Source organism: Petaurus breviceps, unplaced genomic scaffold (genome assembly GCF_028583685.1).
Source record: "Petaurus breviceps papuanus isolate PSGF00001 unplaced genomic scaffold, PetGlider_PUasm1.0 101, whole genome shotgun sequence".
In the NCBI taxonomy this organism is placed as follows: domain Eukaryota; kingdom Metazoa; phylum Chordata; class Mammalia; order Diprotodontia; family Petauridae; genus Petaurus; species Petaurus breviceps.
The window spans coordinates 879,526-898,954 of record NW_027185575.1 but is presented as its reverse complement, the minus strand read 5'-3'; the positions used below and the strand labels follow the sequence as shown (position 1 = coordinate 898,954).

Genomic DNA, 19,429 nt, shown 5'->3' with positions numbered 1-19,429 from the left:
CTTGGGCAAGTCACTTAACCCCAACTGCCCTCCAAAAAAAAAAAAAAAAGAATTACTTCTAGTAGACATGGTCAAAACCTGTATGTTCCAAGGGGGAGAAACCTGTTTTCTCTTATAATCTATGCCAGCAAAATAGAAAAAAGTCAAGCAGAGTGTAACATATCCCCTAGATTCTGGGAGAACAGACTTCAAAGGATTAAGAAAAGATTGATAAGATTCCAGCAACTAAAATTACACTGTAGACGCCAGTCTAAGAGGGATGGGAAGACCAGAAGAGCCAAAGGAAGAAATTCTGAAGACCCAAAGAGAAAGAACCCTGATGTGAAGGAAAAAGGGGAGTTGCCTAAAGCAACAGAAAAGTAACCACTAGCTTAGATTTTTAAAAGAAGAGGGAAGCCAGAGCAAGTATCAGAAGATGAATACAAAAGCACAGCAGAATTCTGTAAGAATTACTGTGAGGGAGAAAAGCTAATGTTTGTGAGAAAAGGTAAGAAAAGGGGTTTTAAAGCTATATTGAATATTGTACAATGATTAACTGTAAATGACCTAGCTATTCGCAGCAATACAATGATCCGAGACAATTCCAAAGGACTCATGATGAAAAATGCTATCCACCTCCAGAGAAAGAACTGATGGTCTGAGTGTAGGCTGAAGCATACTTTTTTTTACTTTATTTTTCTTGGGGGTTTTTTGGTCTGTGTTTTCTTTTGCAACATGGCCAATATGGAAACATGCTTTGCATGACCTCACATGTATAATCTAGATCAAACTGCTTGCCTTCAAGGGGAGGGGAAGGGGAAGGAGAGAATTTAGAACTCAAATTTTTAAAAATTAATGTTAAAAATTGTTATTACATGTAATTGGAAAAAATAAAATATAACCATTTTTAATATAAATCTATATAGGAGAAAAGAGGTAGATCAAAAAAGGATAAGGACCACTGTTTGAGATGGATGAGACGATGTTAACTGACTAAAGAGAGAAAGCAGAACTGCTAAATTAATAGCCTGCTTCTTCCTCAACCAAGAAAATGAATCTCTGGACCTGAACAGAGAGAATAAAAATGGCTAAACAGAGAGCTGATAACCAATGTAAGTAAGGAAGTAAATAAGGCTTACCTAGGTACCACTGATGAAATTAAGTCAATTGCCCAGCTGAACCATATCCTCAAATAATGAAAGTACTGCCACTAGCAATAATGTATGAAAAATCATGGAGAATAAGAGAGGATCCACAGGAATGAAAAGGAGCAAAGTTGTACAAATGTTTTAAAAGGTAAAGAGAATGGAAGCTACAAACTATAAGCTAGACTTCAATTGCTGGAAAACTTCTAGAAAGCATTTGTAAGAGATTTAAGCAGCTACAAAAATGTGCCAGGCTGACTTCATGAAGAACAAGTCATACCACTCATCCTTTCTGATGAGGTTACTAAGCCCCGAGAGCAAGGGGATGTTGTCTCTATAGTTTACCTACATTTCAGCAAAGCACTTGACAATCTCTCCTGCTATTCCGTGGTAAAGCCTGAACATGAACACATGAACTAGAAAAGAAAAGATGGGTTCAGAACCAGCCAGATGGGCAGACCCAGTGAATCATCATGAATGGTTCTGGGAGAGCGTGGAAGGCATTTTCCAAGGGCCCCATGGATCTTGCTCAGTCTTAAGCTGTTTAACATTTGTATCAACAACTTGGATAAAGGTATTAATGGCATCGTTGCTGAATATACAATTGACCTTACGCTGAAAGGGAATATAAGAGAGAGATGGCCACATCAGGACCCCAAAGATAATCCTAGACTATCCATCTACTGGGATAGATCGAGTCAGATGGCATGTAATAGAGGATAAACCTAAGGCCTGACACTTGGGTTCAACAAAGGGATTCAGTAAGTATCAGATGAAGAGAGTAGGTTAGACAGGAAGTTAGTCTGGAAAAAATCTGAAGTTTCCAGGGAACTACAAATTTCCAGTGAGTGAACCGTATAACAGGGAAGTAAAAAAACCATAATAATAAATGATGATGATGATGATGACAGCAGCAACAGTAATAGCAGTAATGGCAGTGGCAGTAGTAGTAGTAGCAGCAGCAGCTAGCATTTACATAAGTGCTTTAAGGTTTGTAAAATACTTTACATGTTATTCCATTTGAGCCTCAAAACACTGGAAGGTAGATGTTGTTATTATTATCCCCTTTTTGCCACAGGGAAAACTGAGGCAGAACATGGCTGAATGACTTAGTAAGTGTCTGAGGCAGAATTTGGAGTCAGGAAGACCTGAGTTCAGGTCAGTCACTATACAACTTCTTGAGTTTTATTAAGAGGCAAACAAACTTGCAGGAATAAGGAGATGACAGTCCCACTGTACTCTGCCTTTGTCAGGCAATATCTGAAGCATTCTATATGGTTATGACCTCCACATTCTAGTAAGGAATTGACAAGCATCCAGAGGAAGGCAATCAAGATGGTGAAGGGCCTCAAGTTCTTGATATATGAGGACAAACTGAAAGAAATGGAGATGTTTAGTCTGGAGAAGAGAAGACTTAGTGGGGTCCTGGCAACTATCTTCAAATATTCAAGGGCTATCATTTGGAACATGGATTAAACTTATTTGATCCCATTGGGGAATATGAGAAGCAATGAGTGGAAGCTACAATGAGTCAAATTGTGTTTGATGTAAGGAAAAACTTCCTAACAAACAGAAGCATCTAAAAAGTAGACCAAGCTACCCCAGGAGGTAGTCCGTTCGCTGCTCATGGGAATCTTCAAGCAAAAGCTAGATGACTCCTTGTCAGATATGTTTTAGAAAGGCTTCTTTTGGAAGTATAAAACGTACTAGAAGGTCCCTTCAACTTTGAAATTCTATGATTTCTGTTATAACAGACAAGACACTCTGCTGCCATTTTTAAAAATATAACATAATTTAATCAATCGTACACCACCCCATCTCTTCCATGACTTTTGGGAAGTGACAGAAAACCCCCACTGCTCCCTCAAGCCCACTCAAATTAGCCCTGAAATACTTCAATCTACGAGTTCACAGCCAAGAAAACCAGATACCTTTAACAACCCGGTGCAGCTTTTCCATGTGGTTATGTTCTTTGCCATTATATACAACAGCTTCTACAGAGAAGATAAGTTTCGGCTGAATTTGGGAAAATCTGTCCAGTACACCCTGAGATGGGAAAGAAAAAAGACACCATTAATCATTTGAAAGGGAAAAAGCCATAGTCACTGATTTTAGGATTTTAGGAGGAGGAGAACTAGATCTGCTACAATCAGTATTCCTGCATATCCACACAACACAAAGGGAACTAGGATACGATGACTTAAGGTATGAACAAGGCTTCACCAAAAATGAATACATAAAAATCCAAAGATCTTATAAAAAGAATCTAGATTTGAAGATTCAAATCTATTTAGATTTGAAGACAAAAAACACAGAAACCACTAAATAAATAAGAAGTGAATGCTAAGGAGTAACATAAAGCAGTAATTATGAAAGCTGGTTGCAAGATAGATTGGCATAGCACACAGAGTACTGGCCTCAGAATCAGGAAGTCCTGGGTTCAAGTCCTGTCTTGGTAACACCCAGGGCAAGGCAAGTCATTGGATTTCTCAGTGCCCCAGGCAACTCTCTGAAATCAGAAAGTTGCAGATCTGCATTGGGTAAAAAGAGTTTCCCACCCAGGTTCCTGCATGGATGAAACCACAGACTGGTACAAAAGAATAAAGGAAAAGGAGAAACCCAAAAAGTAGAGAAATATGGAGGAAACCATTTTTAAAAATAAACCAATGGGGGCGGCCAGGTAGCACAGCGAGTAAGAGCACCGGCTCCAGTGTCAGGACGACCTGGGGATCGAATCTGGGCTCCAACACTTAGCACCCACCCAGAAACACCTGGCCGTGTAACCTTGAGCAAGTTACTTAACCCCAATTGCTTAAAAAAAAAACTGAACACCCAGCATATGGCATGTTTGCTGAACTAAACTGAACTGAAGGACAGTATTTCTAATAAGGCTAAGATAAGAAATCAGTAAATGCTTCATAAGTCAGAGGCAGCCCCGCTGGTTCTGGGCCATGGAGAATGAGGAGGATTTTTCCTCTGGTGGTCTGATCTCTTCCACCATATATGATAAGCTCCTGGAGGGCAGGGGCCATACCTCCCATTTGGTGGTGTCCCCCAGAATACTCAACACAGAACTGAGAATGCAAGGGATACCCAATAAAAGACAGACAGACCATCTGTGTATGGCTGTTCCTGAGCTCATTTACATGAACATGGAATCCCTTTATTTGCTAGAGTAGAATAAGTATGCTACTAAGTAAAAGGTCTTCTTAGATCAAACTCTAGTGTTCATTTGCCACGTGCTACCACAAGATGAAATATGGTTTCCAGAGATGGTCTATTTCAAAAGTAAATCTTTCTGTGTTTTAATAAATTTCTGCAAAGTGCATTCTACTCCTATTCAAACAGCGCATCCAACAGCAAGAAACAAAAAATTTATTAAAAGTATGCTGGAAGAAGGAAGCTTTTATCACTTGAGTTCAATTACTTAAGCATTAAACACTGTAATCTGCCAGAGTCAAAAAGCTCACTCCCATAATTCGCTACAAAAACAGGTATTTTCTCTGTTCTCCCTTGTCTATGATTTCCCCCTAATACAGTGATTACATCTTTATCGAGTTTTGCTGTGCTCCACATGCTAAGCAGATAGAATGATTTTCCTGAATTGCAAAAAGCATGAGAAAGGAGACTATTAGAACATCATCAGCAGATACAACCTTTTGGACCAAAACAGGCAGAAATCTCAACAAAATTTTTTCTTCAAAGGCTAGAACTGTATTCAAACTGCTGTTTCTCTCTCAATACACCTAACACCTTCCAATGCACCTCAGACCTATGTGCCTTGAGAATATAGGAGGTTTAACAAATGTTTCTTGAAATGATGGTCCTGGTTCGACCATCCCTAGCTCCTGAGAAGCACAGCAGGGTCTGACCAGAAAAGTGCCTGGTAGCAGTTTAAATCCAAATCATGCTAAGTCAAGGTGTGTGGGCATGTCACAAAAAGGTATTCGTTCAGTCTCACTGGCCTACGTACACACCTAGCATGGCAGCACACACCATTTATGACCCTGTCAGTGTGAAGACTGCAGAACCAATGAAGACTGTCACCCCACTACACTGAGCTTAGGAATGGTCTTCTAGAGTTGCCATGTCCAAAAAACGTGTCAACGTACAGCCAAACTGGAGATGAGACTCTCCACACCCAGGAGGGTTGGGCCTCATATGACAACAACAATCCAGCACACGTGCATCCCTACTTGAAGCCTGTCCAGAGCCTGCCAGAGCTTACAGTCCACAAGCCTAGCCTCTAAAAACTAGGGATCCTCCACAGCACGAGGAGGTCCAATAATAGCACTTGAGTGGAACTCATATCAATATTTGTTTTAAAATGCTTTTGAATGAGGACAGACATAGAAATGTGCATTTTTTCCTCAATTACCTAACACTCAGAAGTTTGCCATCAAATATTTGGAACGGGAATGAGAAGTTTCCAAGCACAAGAGCCAGGAAAACAGCCAAGAGGGAATCCCAGTAGTCAGGCAGCTCCTCCCTTCTTCCAGCTCCCCCCTCCCCCCTCACCAGCATGTGCTTCAACACCCCACCCCCCCCTCAGGTTTTACACCTAGTCCTTATGTTTGGTCTCATCTCCATCCCTTTCACTCATGGCTCTCAGATTTTGCACCAATGGGGGCTGGCTTGATAGGGGGTGTCCTGAAAGGTCTTCCTTCCTAACCAATAATCCATCCAAGGATCTGTGCCCCATATCACCTGCTTCCATGTTTCCTCTTGGTTCTACTCCACCATGGACTATAACCAGGGAAGGCAGATCAGAATATTTTAGTAACTAAATGACTTAAGGAATCCCTGTCACTTCTTCCAACCTTGTTACCTATCCCATGATTGTCACACAGATGGCTTCTCACACAACTTTATAGGCATTTATTTAAGTGCTCCTAGGTGCTCCTACACAAACACAAAATAAAAACTGTCTCTGCCTTCCAGGAGCTTTGATTCTTCTACTGGGGGAAAACAAGACATGCCCAGGGAGATCAATACCAAATAAATGCCAAGCAGTTTGCACCAAGCAACTTGAACAAAGGGGGGGAGGTGCGTGAGGAAAGTCCTTCAATGACTTCTCCATTTCCTACTGCACACCCCTCACTTCCCAAAGTATGTCAGGCCTGTCTGAGAAGGAAGAGCTGCCAATGCTTTGCCTCTCCCCCCACTAGACCCCCTCAGTGTATCTTGCTCCCACTCGGACACATGAGCAGAAGCAGTCTTTTCTTTACTGGGGTCACTGGAGAGCTGGGTGGGACCCTTGGAATGATATCCCTGACAGCTCAAGAGTAATCCTGGTCTCCCTACAGAAGAAAGAGAATGAGAAAGGGAGTAATCATTCTACAGCCCTCATTACCCACACATGGAGAGGGTTCTTAATGTGCCCTGTCCTACCTACCTATGGGTACTTCTCTGTGAGACCAAATGAATGACCTCTCCTTCTCCCCATTTCTTGGAATAATTCAGCAGACTTATGAGTTAAGAATAAGAATCTTAGTGAAGCTGTAACAATGTCAAAATCTGTGGTGAATTCCCAACTGCCTATGCTTTGACTAGATGAGGGTTAAGAAGAAAGAGTCACCTACGGTAAAACTTGACCGAGAAGGATATAAAAATAAAGAGTTAATAGAGTTGGACAGTAAAAGTAATGGTCTCTAAGAAAAGCCAAACACAGGTTCATGCGAGCAAAATCAAAGTTCTTTCCCCAGACGAAGGAACAAATCACCTTGGGAAGAAGGTGCTCATCGCTGACATTTTCTGACTAATGAGGAAATTCTGATGAAACAGAATGACCACTGCAAGCTCAACTACGTCTTCATCAGGCTGCCCTTGCCCTGAAATACAGCTGGGCATGCAGTAAGCTGTGCTGCCACCTAGTGCACTTCAGGAGAACAGCACACCTAAAAACCTTTTAAAAGAGGAGCCACAGTCCAGCCAGGGCAGCCCCCAATCCAGCAGATCTGAGAACCGTGAATGAAAGGGATGGAGATGAAAGAAGAATAAGGACTGGACATAAAAGCGATAGTCTACACCTGCTTACTGTCTCCAGACACAGCAGAGACTCTTTAAGAGGCTCTACCTTCAGGAACAAAGCCAAGGTGGCAGAGTAAAGAAAGGGACTCGCCTGAGCTCTTCCCCCAAACCCCCCAATACCTTTTTAAAAATGACTCTAAACAAATTCTAGAAGAGTAGAACCTGCAAAAAGACAGTGAAACAAATTTCCAGCCCAAGACAAGTCGGAAGATCAACAGAAAAAATCTGTTCTATCAGGGTAAAAGAGGAGTGCAGTCTAGTGCAGTCCACACCAGCGCAGCAAACCACACCAGCACAGCAAACCACGCCAGCGCAGCAAACCCGGTGCAGGCCTCGGCGCCTGAATCAGGGGCAGCGGGGGCAGTCTCCAGGCCTCTCAGCCAACAGACACCAAAGACAACTTAGAAAGTCAGCAGGAAAGGCCTATCACACCTGGAGGAGAGGGGAACACAGTTCAGCACCAACACAGCCCAGAAAACCAGGAACAGGCCTCGGGAGCAAGTGAATCAGCAGCAGCAGTTACTTCCAGAGCTTTCAGCCCACAGACTTGTAAGGGAGCTGAACGACTGGTCAGAAGATTACAGGGATCTTTTTGCTAGCACTGAGGCAGGGCTCTGCTGCTTTGCCCATACTCGGATCTGGGTCACAGTCGTGGGTGGCAGTCCCAGGGTGAGAAAAAGCACTAGCAGAGCTTGACGTCACAGTGGAGGGGGGACCCTCTTCACAGTTCCAGGACAGAAAAGAGTGCTTGTGGTCACTCACAGACCAGAAGACGTGTCAGGAAGAGAGTAAACACTTCTCCTTAGATCATACAACCTTGGAAAACTGGAAAACTTCCAGGCCCCTGGAAGTACCTCTGAAAAGAGCAGCACAAAATTCCTAAAGCTTGGGACAGTGTGCCCTCCACCCTGAAAGCAGAGCCCTACTTTAATAAAGAGTTAAAAGTCAAGTAACAGGCTGGGAAAATAAGCAAACAACAGAACAAGACTGACTATAAAAAGTTACTATGGTGACAAGGTATATCAGAACACACTCAGAAGAAGACAACAAAGTCAAAGCCTCCAAGAAAAACAGGAATTGGTCTCAGGTCATGGAAGAGCTCAAAAAGGATTCTGAAAATCAAGTAGGGCAGGAAGAGGAAAAATTGGAAAGAAAAATTATGCAAAAAGAAATCATGAAAAATGAGTCAACAGCTTGCTAAAGGAGACCCGCAAAAAAATTGAAAAAATAACACCTTAAAAAACAGACTAAGGGTAAAAAAAAAAAGTCCAAAAAGTCAAGGAGAAGAATGCCTTAAAATGAAGAATCAGTCAAATGGAAAAAAATGTCCAAAAGCTCACTTAATTCCTTAAAAATTAGAATGGACCAACTAGAAGCTAATGACTTTATGAGAAATCAAGAAAGAGTAAAACAAAACGAAAAAAATAGAAGACAATATGAAATATCTCACTGGAAAAACCACTGACCTGGAAAATAGATCTAGGAAAGATAACTTTAAAATTATTGGATATGAAAGCCAAGATCAAAAAAAGAGCCTAGACATCACCTTTCAAGAAATTATCAAGAAAAACTGCCTGATATTCTAGAACCAGAGGGTAAAACAGAAATTGGAAGAATCTACCAATCACCTCTTGAAAGAGATCCCAAAAGGAAAACTCCTAGGAATATTGCAGCCAAATTCCAGGGTTCCCACGTCAAGGAGAAAATATTGCAAGCAGTCAGAAAAAAACAATTTTAGTATTGTGGAAATATAATCAGGATAACACAAGATCTAGCAGTTTCTACATTAAGGGATCCACGAGCTTGGAATATGATATCCCAGAGGTCAGAGGAGCTAGGATTAAGACCAAGAATTATATACCCAGCAAAACTGAGTATAATACTTCAGGGGGAAAAATGGATATTCAATGAAACAGAGGACTTTCAAGCATTCTTGATGAAAAGACCAGAGCTGAACAGAAAATCTGACTTTCAAATATAAGACTCAAGAGAAGTGTGAAAAGATAAACAGGAAAGATTAATCATAAAGGTCTCAATAAAGTTAAACTGTTTACATTCCTATATGGGAAGATGATACATTTAACTCCTGAGAACTTTATCATTATTAGGCCAGTTAAAAGGAGCTTATATAGAAGATACAGGTGTCAATTATGGGAGAACAATCTCTAAAAAAAGATGGAGTGAGAAAAATAGAGTAGAAGGGTGAAGGAAGAGGAAGAATGGAGAAAACTATCTCACATAAAAGAATACAAGGAAAAGCTTTCACAGTGGAGAAGAAAATGGGGCAGCAACAGGCAATGCTTGGATCTCACTTTCATTAGAATTGGTTCAAAGACGGAAGAATGTATACACACAGTTGCATATAGAAATACAATATATGGAGAAATATAACTTAGAGGGAAATAGAAGAAGGGGATAAGATAAAGAAGGGCATAATAAAAATGCTCTAGAGCACTGCTGATTAGAGGAAGGCAAATTAAAAGAACTCTGAGGTACCAACTAACACCTATCAGAAATGACAAAAGCTGGAGGAGATTAGGGAAAAATGGGCACACTAATAAACTATTGGTGGAGTAGTGAACTGGTCAAACACTCTAAAGGCAATGTGGAACTAGGCCCAAAGGGCTGTAAAATTGTGCATATCCTTTGACCCAGCAATATCACTACTAGGTCTATATCCCAAAGAGATCAAAGAAAAAGGAAAAAGATTTCTATGTACAAAAATATTTATAGTAGCTCTTTTCTTTTCCAAAGAACTGGAAACCAAAGGGATGCTCATCAGCTGGAGAACGGTTAAGTAAGTTACAGTATATGATTGTGATGGAGTACTATTGTGCTGTGGGAAATGACAAGGGGGGGCAGTTTCAGAAAAACATGACAGGACCTATATGAACAGATACAGTGATGTGAAAAGAACCAGGAAATCACTGTGCATAGTAACAGCAATGTTGTATGATGACCAGCTATGAAAGACTTGGTTATTCTGATCAATGTAATGATCCAATACAATTCCAAAGGACTCATGATAAAAAAAAAAAAATGCTATCCAGCCCCAGAGAGAGAACTAATGAATTCTGGGCAAAAACTGAAGAATAATTTTCTCACTTTCTTTATTTTTCTTGCTTTTTAAAAAATATGGCTTATATGGAACTATTTTTGCATGATTTCACATGTATACTTGATATCATATTGCTTGCCTTTTCAATGGGTGGGAGAGAGAATTGAGAACTCACAATTTAAAAAGAAAAGAATGCTTAAAATAAATATTTTTAAAAGAGGAGAAGAGAAAATAAAAATCTTTCTAACTTGTTCTCTTCAGCTATTCTAAAACCAATAATAAGACAAGTAAAAACCTACTGTGGCCCTTCTACGGCCAAACCAGCTACAGCTCAGTCATTACACCCAGGAGCAAGCACAAAGAGTCCCAGCCCCCGCCCACAACAAAATTTTTAGATCCCTTCCCTGTAAGGAACTGAAAAAATAATCAACTTGAGATAAATTACATTGACTTAAAGCTATTTCCCTTTCGATGGCCACAAGATGTCAGTACAGGCACATGGTTAAAATGAGCAGCAGTCTCCCTAGTGCAGGCAAGACCTTGCCACAAGAAAACACTAAAAGTTGCTTACATTCACTCCAAAGTCTGGAGATGTGGAACTCCAAATGGCCCCAATGCTTGCTGCAGCCAACATTGCTTCCACCGCATAAACACTGTTTGGTAAATAACCTAAAACAAAGAAACACAGGATACATGAGTACAGAACACATTGAAGCAACCTCTGCTTCATGAGAGCATTTCCTTGGCTACTTTCCCATGCTCTGCTGTCCTGGCTCAGGTATTTCTTAGGCCAGAGGTGAAAAGATCTTATTGTTCTTATTCAGAGTAATTTACCCAGAAGCACAGGTGTGACTGGGTCCGGGAATTAAAAAGTGGTCATGTCACCCCCCCAAGTATTGCTCACTCTATAGAAAACAAAGGTCAGAAGCAAATCAAGGGTATTGTGTTTCCCACACTAATGCAGGTGCTTAATAACTACTAGGTAATGCAGAGGAGGCACACAGAGGCACTAAAGAAAATTCTGACTGAATTTGTTCATTCATTCATTTAACAAGCATGAGTACCTGCTTAGCATGAGCAAGGAAGGTCCTCTGTGTTTCCTGGCAAACAGGCATGCTAAGTGGCCACAGATGGGGAGCTATGGCCAAACAGAGTCAAGGAATCATTTCAGATGCTATTTCCACAGTCAGAACCAGAGTGAATACAAATCAATAAAACAATGGTGTTCTTGGAGATAAACTAGGCTGCTTTTCAATGCCAGTTGAATCATTATTTTTAAAAGTTATTGATGCCTTTTGTTTTTACATCATGTTCATTTCTAAATATAGCCCACCTGCCCCCTCCCCAGCAAACTATCTTTTATAATAAGGATGAAAAAAAAATTTCACTAAACCAACCAAAGCTTGGTCATTATAAAGTGTCTAGTTTCCTCTTATTATTCTTCTATTTACATTGAGTAATCATTATGTACATCATTTCCCTAGTTCTGCTTATTTCACTTTACATCAACTCCTATAGACCTTCTTCATAACTGCTGTTTCTCATGGTATAGGACTATTCCATTACATTCATATGCCACAATTTGTTAAACCATTTCCAAATCAATGAAGTCACCTATATTTTTTACTGCCATATTTCATTGTATACATCTTCACGGAAAAACAAAGTACTAACATGCCTCCTATTAACCTCTCAAAAAGAACCCATTGGTTGAAAATGAATTAGGACCAAGCCACAAATTCACATTTTTCCAATGTGAAAATCCACTGTTAAGACTTAGCTCAAAGGAGCAAGTAACTACTCAAGACACTTATTCAGTACTTAGTCCAGGGAAGGTCTTTTAAGATCTACCTGGCTTCTTAATGACTAAAAAATGGCAGAAGTCTATTCTTCCTTATGAATAGATTATATGACTGACCTAAGCAAGATTTCCTGGAACAAGTTTTCCCAAACTGTTTCCTACTATTTCACTGATAAACAGAATAAATAATATCCTTTGAATTTTTTAGTTAAATCTTCTGTTTCCCTGTTCAGGGAAGGGAGTAAAATAAAGCAAACTTCTCAACACAAGGAATCATTCATTCCTTGTAAAGCTTCCCCCTCCCCCAAAACATGCAGTTCTAAAAGATCATATTTATAACGGAGCCAAGGAATACAAACAGTAAAGCTAGACTATGTTTAACTTAACATAAGAATTCTCCATGAGCAAGGTAGAAAGATGTAACCCAGACCATGTGAAAGGCTAAAAAGAAATTTTTCTTTTTTTTCCTTCTTTCTTTGTTTTTTTAAGGATAGGAAAAGTTCAGACTCACAGAAGCCCAGAGTTGGCAAAGATCTAGTCTAATTTACTTGCTTTAAAGAAAAGTAAACTGGATTCTAGAAGTGATTAGCACATAGTGAGTCAGTGGCAAAGGTGGCTTTAAAACCAAGATCTCCTGACCACCCAGTTCAGTCCTCCTGTCTTGTCACCATAATACTAACTTTACCTCCTGGGCTGTTTTTTTAAGTCCTGAAACAGATAAATTAAATATAGTGACTGCAAACATACTCACCTTTAAGTTGCTTCTAGCCTAGCAATGCTCCATGAAAACCAGGGTCTTCATCATAAAAGATACTAACCAGAATGGACCTAAGAAAGTAGGATTTAAGGGCCTGAAATAAACTGAACTGCTCTGGGAAATGGCCCAATTCTCCAGTTTTCTTCCAAAAATCAACAATCAATAAAACAAGACATATTCCTTAAATACCTACTATGTACTAGACAGTCAACTTACTTCCTTGTTACCTGTTAAATTTGGAAATTCTTACTTCTCACAGATAAACTTTTTCCTTCCATCTTTCCTAACACAAATTATATATAAAATGGTTTCTTGATATACACACACAAAAAAAATCAACATGTAAAAGGACCAGGCCCCAGGACTTTCCTCCCAATCTCCAAAATGGTTCCTCATTTTTCTCTAGTATTATAAGGAGTGAAAGTCAAACATAAAGAAACCTCAATCTCCCAAGGATAGATGGCAGGAAAACAATCAAGCATTTTTATATTTACTGAATTTTCTATGTGCACACTTTCTTACAGCTAACCAAACAAGCTCCTTCAAGGAATTTACAGATCTTGAATTCATCTGGGAAGATGGAAGTACATAATCTTGAAAAACTGTCCATGAAAACAAGACACTCCCACTTTGCATAAAAATGTACCCAAAAGTGAATGAAATTTAATTTCACAAATTATAATTTCAGATATTCTCTATCTTCACTGGCCCTTGGACAAGCAGTAGATCCTAACATCAACCTTATATTTCTCTACCTAGGAAAGTTCGGAACCACAGAACCCCAGAGTTAATAAAGACCTAGTCTTATTTCCTTGCTTTCTGGGTCTGCCTAGAACAAAAAGATTAACTTACTAATGAAGAATAATAATAAGAGAAGGGGACTTTTCTTAGTTGAATACTTTTATGAGTTGAAATATGCTTTTGCAATACAGACAATTACATACTTGATGTACTTTGTTTATAATCTTGCTTTGCTTCTAACATTTTCTGACAATCTGATTGAAACTTCAGTTGGTAGTGCCACATTTTAAGAAGGGCATATGTGGAGGAAGGATACTGGAGACTATATTGTACAAGGAAGTGAGGAGGCTTAACCAGAAATCAAACAAGCCAGACTGTGGTGTGGTCTTATAGAAGAAAAACTGGATTTGTACAAACCTGGGCCCAGACAGTAGACCTAAGAAAGAAAGTTGGAAAGCTACGGGGTATGATTCCCTTATGATTAGAACTGACAGAAAGTAGAGCAGGACACCTGAGGAAATAACAGGTTCCCGGCAATTAGAGGTCATCAAGCAGAGAATAAATGATCACTAGTCAGGAATGTTGTAAAGGGATTGCTCTTCAGGTAAGACTTGTGCCAGATCACCCCCTAAGGACCCTTCTAACTCAGATTCTCTGAGGGCATGGCTGTAGTCTAAAACTAGATGTAAAAACTAAGAAGAGTCTATTTAGTAATTCCATTAGAAAAGCTGGTTTTTAAAAAGCTAAGCATGAAATGAAACTTGAAGAAAGGCAATCTGTTGCGGAAACCATGCACATCTATTTGTCACCACTCTTAGAACTGACAATGATAAGGTAACCCAAATGCTCTGTGACATTCCTCAGGGGGGCACGGCTCCTGCCCTGAAAAAAAGTCCTAGCTTGGACCTGAGGCTTCGCTGTGATATTATATTTTACTCTCCAGAGTGGGAAAACCTATTGACATCTCTGTTTCTCGCATTTGAAATGGCTTTTTCTTCCAAGTTAATTATAATGATATATCACCAGATAAAAATATTTGATATAATATTAATACAAATTAACTTAATATAAAAATTAAGGTTTAATAACAATAATTTATCTCTAATTAAGATCAGACTCTCTGGAATCCCTGTCTTGCTAGGAATTTCAGAAGGGCCTACATTTTCAGGTAATTTACAGAAAACAAATAGGATACTACCTTTCTCATGCTTCTTAGTATTCCACTTCTTGCATTTTCAATATCCTCTTATAAAACAGCCTCAATATCTTTCTTTTTAGCTCTTAGGACATGTGCTGCTCCCTTAACTAAGAGTCTTTCTATGTCTCTGTCTACACTGCTAAAGCACCAGTGCTTCAGACACGTTACGTCTGGATGGTTCATGTCAACTTCCACACTAAATAACAGGTATAATAAATCAACAGAAATTAATAGTTAATATCCAAAATATCAAAATTATATCATAGAAAACAGTCTGGAGGAAAAAATAGTCTGATTTGTAAAAGGAAAACACGCCAAAAAAATTACCTGCTCAAAAAAATTTCAAAATTCTTTTTTAGTTGGATTCCTGTGACAATCCAAGAAAGCCAATCTCTTCCATGAGTCCCTTGAAATGTAAATAGCACCACCAATCAATTCCAAATGACCTCCCACATCACAAGCACCTGGGCATGGCATAGAATCTGCTCTCACTCTCTATAACCGAGTTTGTTCACCCCAACTTGACCTTATACCAGTAGGTCTGGGATTCTCAGACAAGGGTATGCCACATTACTCCAACTGAAACTCTCTCAGGATCTAGGATCCTAGGATCCCATAATGGAGGGGGGCAGATACACTCCTCCTACTCGGCACCATAACTCCCAAGTCCCCATTGGTGTGTTTTTCCCATTTACACAAACTCGGTCACCAATGACACCATTAATCTTAAACAAAACATATACTTAATGATAAAGCAAAAAGACAAATAATCAAAACAACTGTTGCTCAATATATGTATGGCAAGTGAACAAGTGTAATCAGAGTTCACCCATAAACCTGTGTTGAACTATTCTACCAATACACAGCGTCCATGCGGGAGAGCGGGCACATAATTACAGAAACAGAGAAGGGGGGCACATGATGAGGAAACACTTCTTGGAGAACCTCACAATTAGACTTTAGGCTTTGACTTCTTTAGTCCCTCCAAGAACAATCCACACCACATGAAGCCACTCCATTAACTATTTCCTGTCTGGTCCTAACTTCTCTCCAACTAGGCAAAATCACTTCTCTTCTGCTCTCAAGCTGATAAAGAAGTGACAAGTTGTTTTAACTCACAATTACTTTTTTTTTTTTGCTTTTTGGAGGGCAACTGGGATTAAGTGACTTGCCCAAGATTACATGGCTAGTTTTTCTCTGAGGCCGGATTTGAACTCAGGTCCTCCTGATTCCAGGGCTGGTGCTCTATTCACCGTGCCATCTAGCCACCCCTTCACAATTACTTTTAACAGGATGCTGAGAAACTGTCATGCTATATGTAAGGGAATACCAGGGCAGCTAGGTGGCACAGTGAGTAGAGCACCAGATCTGGAGTCAAGAAAATTTGAATTTAAATCCAGCCTCAGACACTTACAAGCTGTATGAGCCTGGGCAAGTCACTTAACTCTCTCTGCCTCAGTTTCCTCATCTGTAAAATGAGCAGAAGAAAATGGCAAACCACTCCAGTATCTCTGCCAAGAAAACTGCAAATGGGGTCACAAAGAATTGGACACGACTGAAACAAATAAACAACAATACCTGAGAACTGAAAAACTAGGGAGGCAATCAAGACAAATCCAACCAACTCTTCAATAAACAGGATTCTACCTAGTCCAATCAGCTTTCAGCCAATCAAGTCTTTTCTCACAGCAAAATCTCGTCTTCCCTTCTGAATTTCTCTTTCAAACTAGAGAGAGAAGAGAACAACTGAGTACCTCTGAGGTTTCTCCTCTCTCACGCTGTAGAGGACACTGAAGGCCAATAAAGTCAAATAGCAATAGAATTCAACTCTCTTCCAAAGAGGATATGAGCAACTTCTCCAGCATTTTTTTAGCCAATCAGCAAAGCAATAGTCTCTCCTCCAATCAGCAAGTTCCCATCAAAGCAGCTTAGATTTTCCCATCTTCATACTCTCCTTCTGACCTCTTCACAGCCAGCTTTTCCACTTTCCAGGCCTCAAATCACGAGTGTCTTGTTGGTCAGGCAGGCAACAAGAACTCTCAGGAGTTACTATAGGTTAGGCACCGAGAAAACAAAAAAAAGCAAAAACAGTCCCTGCCCTCAAAGAACTTAGATACATTTAAAGCGTATGTAAGGTAAATAAAAGGTAATCTCAGAGGGAAAGGTACTAGCAGCTTCAGAGATGAGAAAAGATGGGCTTGAACTAAGGAAGTAAGGAAGATGGTCAACGTTCTGCATTAAGCTAAAGAAATCCATTTTTTATTCAGTGGTGGAAGTCAGAATGTAATGATCCTAAATTAATCTTCCCATATTCTCCACATAACTACTTGATTTACAACTTTGTCAGTTATAACCTTAAAACTCCAAAAACAGTCAAATGTAAATAAGCTGAGAGTCCACAATGCTCTTTGGCCTCTGTCTTTCTACCCTCAAACACATCCTCTCAGTACATTCATCTAGAAGCAAGTTCTCCATCTAATACTCCCTCACATTTTATCTAAGAAACTACATTTCTTTACAAATTTATTTCATCCTTTTTCTTTCCATAAAAGTTATTTTCTACCCCTTTCAGTAACCAAATTGTTTGCATGCTACATGGACAGTACCTTTCAATCCTTCTCCACACCATGAATATTTGCAGTTCTTGACAAGTTAAAAATAATTACTAATAATAACAATAGCTAACATTTACATAGTACTACAATGCACCAGACACTGTGCTAAGCACTTCAGAAATATCTCTTTTGAGCCTCACAACAACCCTGGAAAGTAGGTGCTATTATTATAGAGGAGGAAACAAGCAAACAGAGGTTAAGAAACTTGCCCAGAGTCACAGAGCTATTAAGCATCTGAGGATAAATGTGCACTCAGATCTCCCAGACTCTATGCCCAGCACTCTATCTACTGTGCCACCTAGGTAAGAGGGAGTATGCAAATATTTGATATAATAAGCAAACTTTATATCAGATCAATACAAAACAAATTTTTCTCACTCAAGACAACCAATATAGGCAAAATACAAGCAAACAGCAATAAAACATGTTACCAAAATAAATATATATGAGAATAACATTATACAAAAGCACACATATACATATATAACAGTTCATAAACAAATAAAAATAAATAAAAGCAATGCATTATATAAAACAGTAAAATGCAAAATGTAATTGCATATAAAGACATATACTCACCATTACAAAATTATGTTTGGTTATATTAGTAATCATGTCTTCTCTGTAACATTTTATAAATGAATTATAAAGTATGTGAATGAAATGGAATATTACTGAATAAAGATTAATGATTATGAAGAATTTAGAGAAGAATGCAAAGACTTCTATGAATTGATGTATACTGAAGTAAGCCAAACCAGGAAAACAAAATCCACAATGATAATATTACACAATGATACAACATAAATGGAAAGAACAATAAAATAAAACTGGATGCTATACAATTATAATGACCGAGCTTGGCCCTGGAAAAGAGTTGAGAAAACATATCTCTATCCTTTCACTGCAGGGGTAAAGGGCAAATGGATAAGGAAAATTTTATATGCTATCAGATATGCCTAATGTATGTTATTTTTTTTCTTTCTTAACCTCCATTATAAGGAAAGGGGAAGGAAGAGGATTTATTTAGAAAACAAGGAATGAGGGAAGGGAGGAAGGAAGGAAGGGAAGGAGGGAGGAGGGAGGAGGGAGGAGGAAGGAAGGAAGGAAGGAAGGAAAGATGAGGGGTGGGGTAGGGAGGAAAAGGAAGGAGGGAACAAGCATTTCTTAAACCCTTAGTAGGTACAGGGAATTGTGCTAAATGCTTTTTATTTTCTCTGTCCTCAAGAGGACTCTGCCAGATGACCTTTAAGGTCTCACCCAGGCCAACTATTCAGTGATCTACAGAATGACCAAGCAGAACGCAGTAACACTGTCCTCTCCATAACAATAACATTTCTGCCAAGACTGAAAGCCAGTTTAGTAAGAGCTTGTTCTGGGCCCAGTGTATCTCATCCTCAGTACTGGCCCACCTGGACCACAAGGCACATGGGACACTTACCAACCACCCTGTCTCCTGTTTTCACTCCAATTTTCCTCATAGCAGCAGCGTACAAAGCCACACGTTGCCTTAACTCTCCAAAAGTCACCTTTACAATTTCTTCTTTGCCTTCCCCTGAAAAGAGAAGAAGAGGTTAATCATTTATGGACAATCAGAGAGAAGTCCGCATCTGCCAAAGAGTTATAAGATAGATTTCCAAACTGTACTGAGAAACATACTTTTTGTCCTAGCTTTTCACAGGTTAAGATCATATGACTTCAGCCATCAGTGTTCTTCTGAGACAATAAGAAAAACCTCATTTTAAATAAAAACTGTTTCAGATAAGCCACAAGAAAATGTTAGTCTATCAAAAGGCTTATGTGTATTTAGGAAGTTCAAGAGAAATCAGAAATAAATGCTTTAGCATGAACAAATAAAACATTCTTTTTAAATGAGTAATTATCCCTCAACTTATCTTTGATGTGCATTGATACTAAAGTATATCAGTACAGTTGCCTAAACTGAGGTATACAAGTCTTCTCCTTGGTTATCAGGGAAATCTTCTGTTAATCACTTCTCAACAAAGCGCTTAGCACCATGCTTAGCACTTTGGAGGAACTTAATAAATGCTCATCTGTTTCCTTCCTCCTTTCCTTCCCTCCTCCCTTGCCTATACTCCTTTCCT

General features: G+C 39.3%; 1 protein-coding gene across 1 annotated transcript in view; it reads right to left on the bottom strand.

Annotated features, from left to right (window-relative positions):
* Positions 1-19,429, bottom strand: part of LOC138157745 (acetoacetyl-CoA synthetase) — a 75,801-nt gene that overhangs the window by 43,182 nt on the left and 13,190 nt on the right. The window contains exons 4-6 of the mRNA XM_069083540.1: positions 18,766-18,879; positions 10,784-10,881; positions 3,056-3,170 (exon numbers count right to left, since the gene is read on the bottom strand). Of these exons, the coding sequence (XP_068939641.1) occupies positions 3,056-3,170; positions 10,784-10,881; positions 18,766-18,879 (327 nt within the window). The remainder of the gene's footprint in view (positions 1-3,055; positions 3,171-10,783; positions 10,882-18,765; positions 18,880-19,429) is intronic.